The sequence below is a fragment of the Protobothrops mucrosquamatus genome, unplaced genomic scaffold, assembly GCF_001527695.2.
Source record: "Protobothrops mucrosquamatus isolate PMUCROS unplaced genomic scaffold, P.Mucros_1.0 scaffold10113, whole genome shotgun sequence".
NCBI classification, from domain to species: Eukaryota; Metazoa; Chordata; class Lepidosauria; order Squamata; family Viperidae; genus Protobothrops; species Protobothrops mucrosquamatus.
Window position 1 is genome coordinate 24 of NW_015395900.1, and position 3,445 is coordinate 3,468.

The following is a 3,445-nucleotide window of genomic DNA, read 5'->3' on the forward strand; positions in this document are numbered from 1 at the left end:
AGAAGTCACTCAGAATCCATTTAACTGAGGTACTGACAACAGTAAATCTAGATTTGCTGGTAGATTTCTTGTTGATTGCCAGGGTTAAATAGTCTCAGTTGTTATCAATACCAAGAATGAAATGACATTCAGCCTACATTATATTGCTAAAGGAGACAGTCTGGGGTGGTTTTCTTGTTTCTTTGTGAACAAACTAAGAGCTATATTCAGTGCTTCACATTTCAGAATTCATAACTCTTTAAATGTATGTCTTTTGTATTTAACTTTGATTAGAAGATTGCCAAAAAAAATCTAATCAAGCCCTGTATTCCTGAAGTCCCCTCTTTCCTATTTTATACATAAGGTAACATTTGTTTCTGGTTTATTTAAGTACAATTCTTGGTGACAAATGTGAGGAAAGTGTAATTTTATGCATTATTTTTTCATAAGCTGCAAGGCTATCTCTACTTATTCAGGCCTACAAAGGTTCAGTTTGCATCCATCTGGATCTCACTGCCAATAGATGTCAGAATAAAACTGTTCTACGGAGCATTTAAGGAATAATTTATAGTTGTTATTTATGTCTGCAGAGATTCTCATTCATCCAGGTCATGGTTGTCCCAAAGGTGCTTTTCCAAAAGGCAACTATATTTTCTTGGTTGTTTTTCTTTGAAAACATTTCACTTTTTAACCAAGAAGCTTCAGTTCAATTCAGAGAAAATACCAAGAAAGTTCAGTTGTCTTTTGAAAAAACACCTTTGGGCTGTTATTTACATTGGGGCTGGCACTGTTTTATTGCTGTTTTATTTTGTTTAATCTTTGGATTTTACATTTTGGTTTTTTTTGTCTGTAAACTACTGCGAGTTGTTCTAATTCAGTGGTTACATAAATATAAATGCTGAATAAACAAACAAGTAAATAAGCTTTCTGGTAAGTTCCTGTGCTATAGCATAACAATGCAGTAATAAAATTGGATAACAAAAACATCTGCAATAGAACTGCCATGCTCAGAGAGCACTAAGGACTCCACAGTTCAATCCTGAGCTACGTATATTTTCTTCTATTAGAAGAGTAATAAAAGGATATTCAACCATGGCTTGTATTCCATTTCTCTTGAATATGACAATACGTTGTACTTTCCCAACAGGATTGCATACTGTGTACAAGACATCCTACAAAACAGAGCAGCTGTTTTATCTTACAAGATTATTCAAAATGTTAACAAATAAAAATACACACAACTATTAAAAAGTCATTCTGACAAAAAAAAAGTCAAAATACTGTATTGCAATTCAGAAAAGAAAGTTTAAATTCAGTTTCACTATACATACTTCAAATATTTTGCATGCTGCGCTGGTAGCTTTGCAAAGTTAGTATGCCCAATATTTGTACCATTTATAAAATAGAACAGAACAAAATGAAGGAAAAATAATTATTTCCCATCCAAATAATGCTGAAAAATGTTGACCTAATCTATTGTAACGTTTTCACTATTTATTTATTTACTTATTTATTTTATATGCTGCCAATCTCACCTAGAGGCGACAGCTTATAACCAAATAAAACCACAAGATAAAATTTTAAAACATTAAAATAATATTAACATTAAAATTGACTTAAAAAATAACGAAGATGGCAAAGAAGGGAACAAGATGCATATGGGGAGGAGGTGGGGTCTTATCCCAGTCCATTAATCAGCTCCAGTATGATACACTCCATTGGGACCTTGTTTTGGCCAGGATTATGGGAACAAAGAGATTACAGGACCGTCCTTGGAAAAGTTACAAGATCTAAGTGGCAATAAGTTAAAAGTATATATATTTATATATAATGTCATGAGAACTGAATTCAACTCAAATTCAACAGAACTCTGCTTCCAAGCAAAGTGTTCTGGCTCTCCTGAAATCTCTCCACAACTGTCTTCACTTCACATAATGGAATTGTGTCCTTCACTTTACACAAGAAATCTATGGTTCAGTGTTATTCATTTTAAATAATGTTAAAATGGGATTACATAATAAATATAGGTGGTTTTTCATCCACATTCTTCCTATACAGAAATGCAGTTATTTATTAATGTATGGAACTTATATACTTTTTCAATCATAATAATGAATCCAGTAATGAGAAGGACTCCTCAGTGCACTCTGAGCTTGGTTGTTTGCCTGCAGACATTTCATTACCTGACTAGGTAACATCAACACATTGATGATGTTATCTAGTTGGGTAATGAAATGTCTGCCAGTAAACAACCAGGTTCAGAAAACATCAAAGATTCCACAGTTCAATTCTGAGTCACATATGTTCACTTTCATGAGAAGGAAGACAAGACAAAATGAAAAACAGCTTTCCATTCTAAACATATATTAAATATTTACTTTGAAATCATTTAGCTTTGACTTTGGTAGAAAATAACATGTTTACTTATAAAACTTAAAACCAATGAGATTCATTAAGACTACTAAAATTAGAGGACAGAATGTCAAAAGTAACTAACAAAAACAGGAAATGAAATCTGAATAAAAAAAAACATAATATACTGAGAACTCTAATAAATAATATATTACAAGACACTGTTAAACAGGAAACTATTTCATCATTATCTCTTTTCCCATAAGCTATGGGTTGCTTAAGTGGCTTGCAAAAACTGTAACACAGGCAAAAAAAGGATTAATCGCTAATTTTATAGTTCAGCCAAATTATTTTCTACAACCAAATACTGCTGCAGCATAAATGAGACCATACTTTCCCAGTTTTACAGAACAAAATATACTAAAAAGAACACATGCATATACATGAGGATGCTTTCACATTCATTATAAACCAGAAGGAACACTCTGAGATCCTGCCAATGTAAAAAGTAGGCAGGGAGGCGCAAGCTTGCCACAAGCAAGCATAGTATAGGGCAATACAAAGCACCAAGGTAATTGTGATTTACGCTGTAAAGCAGACATACCACAGTAATTGGATATAAAGGATTCTGAATTGATAACAGCAGAACTTTGTTCCCACCAGATGGGTCATCAGTATTTCCTGGACGAGTTATTCTTTTGCTTGTAGAATAATTGAAAAATGCTTGCTGTCCTGCTATGTATACTGGCTCATCTGCTGCAAAAGTAACACACTTTTTGGCACTTTCAATATCCTCAAATTCTACCAAAGCTTGACGTTTAAATGGCATCATCATCACATAACTACAAGAAAAAAGTAGCAAAACAACTAATTAGTTATTATAATTTAATTTAGCAATTAAGCTAAAGCAAAATTGATATACCGTATTTATCGGCGTATAACGCGCACAGGCGTATAACACGCACCTTCATTTTAAGAGGGAAATTTCAAGAAAAAAAAAGCGCCGGCTCGAGAGCGAAAGCAAAAGGGGAGGGGGAGTGGGGCTTCGTTCACACGTGGATCCCCATGCTCGTATTTATTTACCGTATTATGCCCCGGCTGGCGGCGGCGGCAG

At 33.9% G+C, this 3,445-nt stretch overlaps 1 protein-coding gene across 1 annotated transcript in view; it reads right to left on the minus strand.

The window, feature by feature from the left end:
• Positions 1-1,027: 1,027 nt before the first annotated feature.
• The window catches only part of LOC107301117 (heterogeneous nuclear ribonucleoprotein L-like), a gene marked incomplete at both ends in the record, with an annotated part of 8,007 nt that continues 5,589 nt past the window's right edge, over positions 1,028-3,445 (minus strand). The window contains 2 exons of the mRNA XM_015830381.1: positions 1,028-1,151; positions 2,936-3,173. Of these exons, the coding sequence (XP_015685867.1) occupies positions 1,028-1,151; positions 2,936-3,173 (362 nt within the window). The remainder of the gene's footprint in view (positions 1,152-2,935; positions 3,174-3,445) is intronic.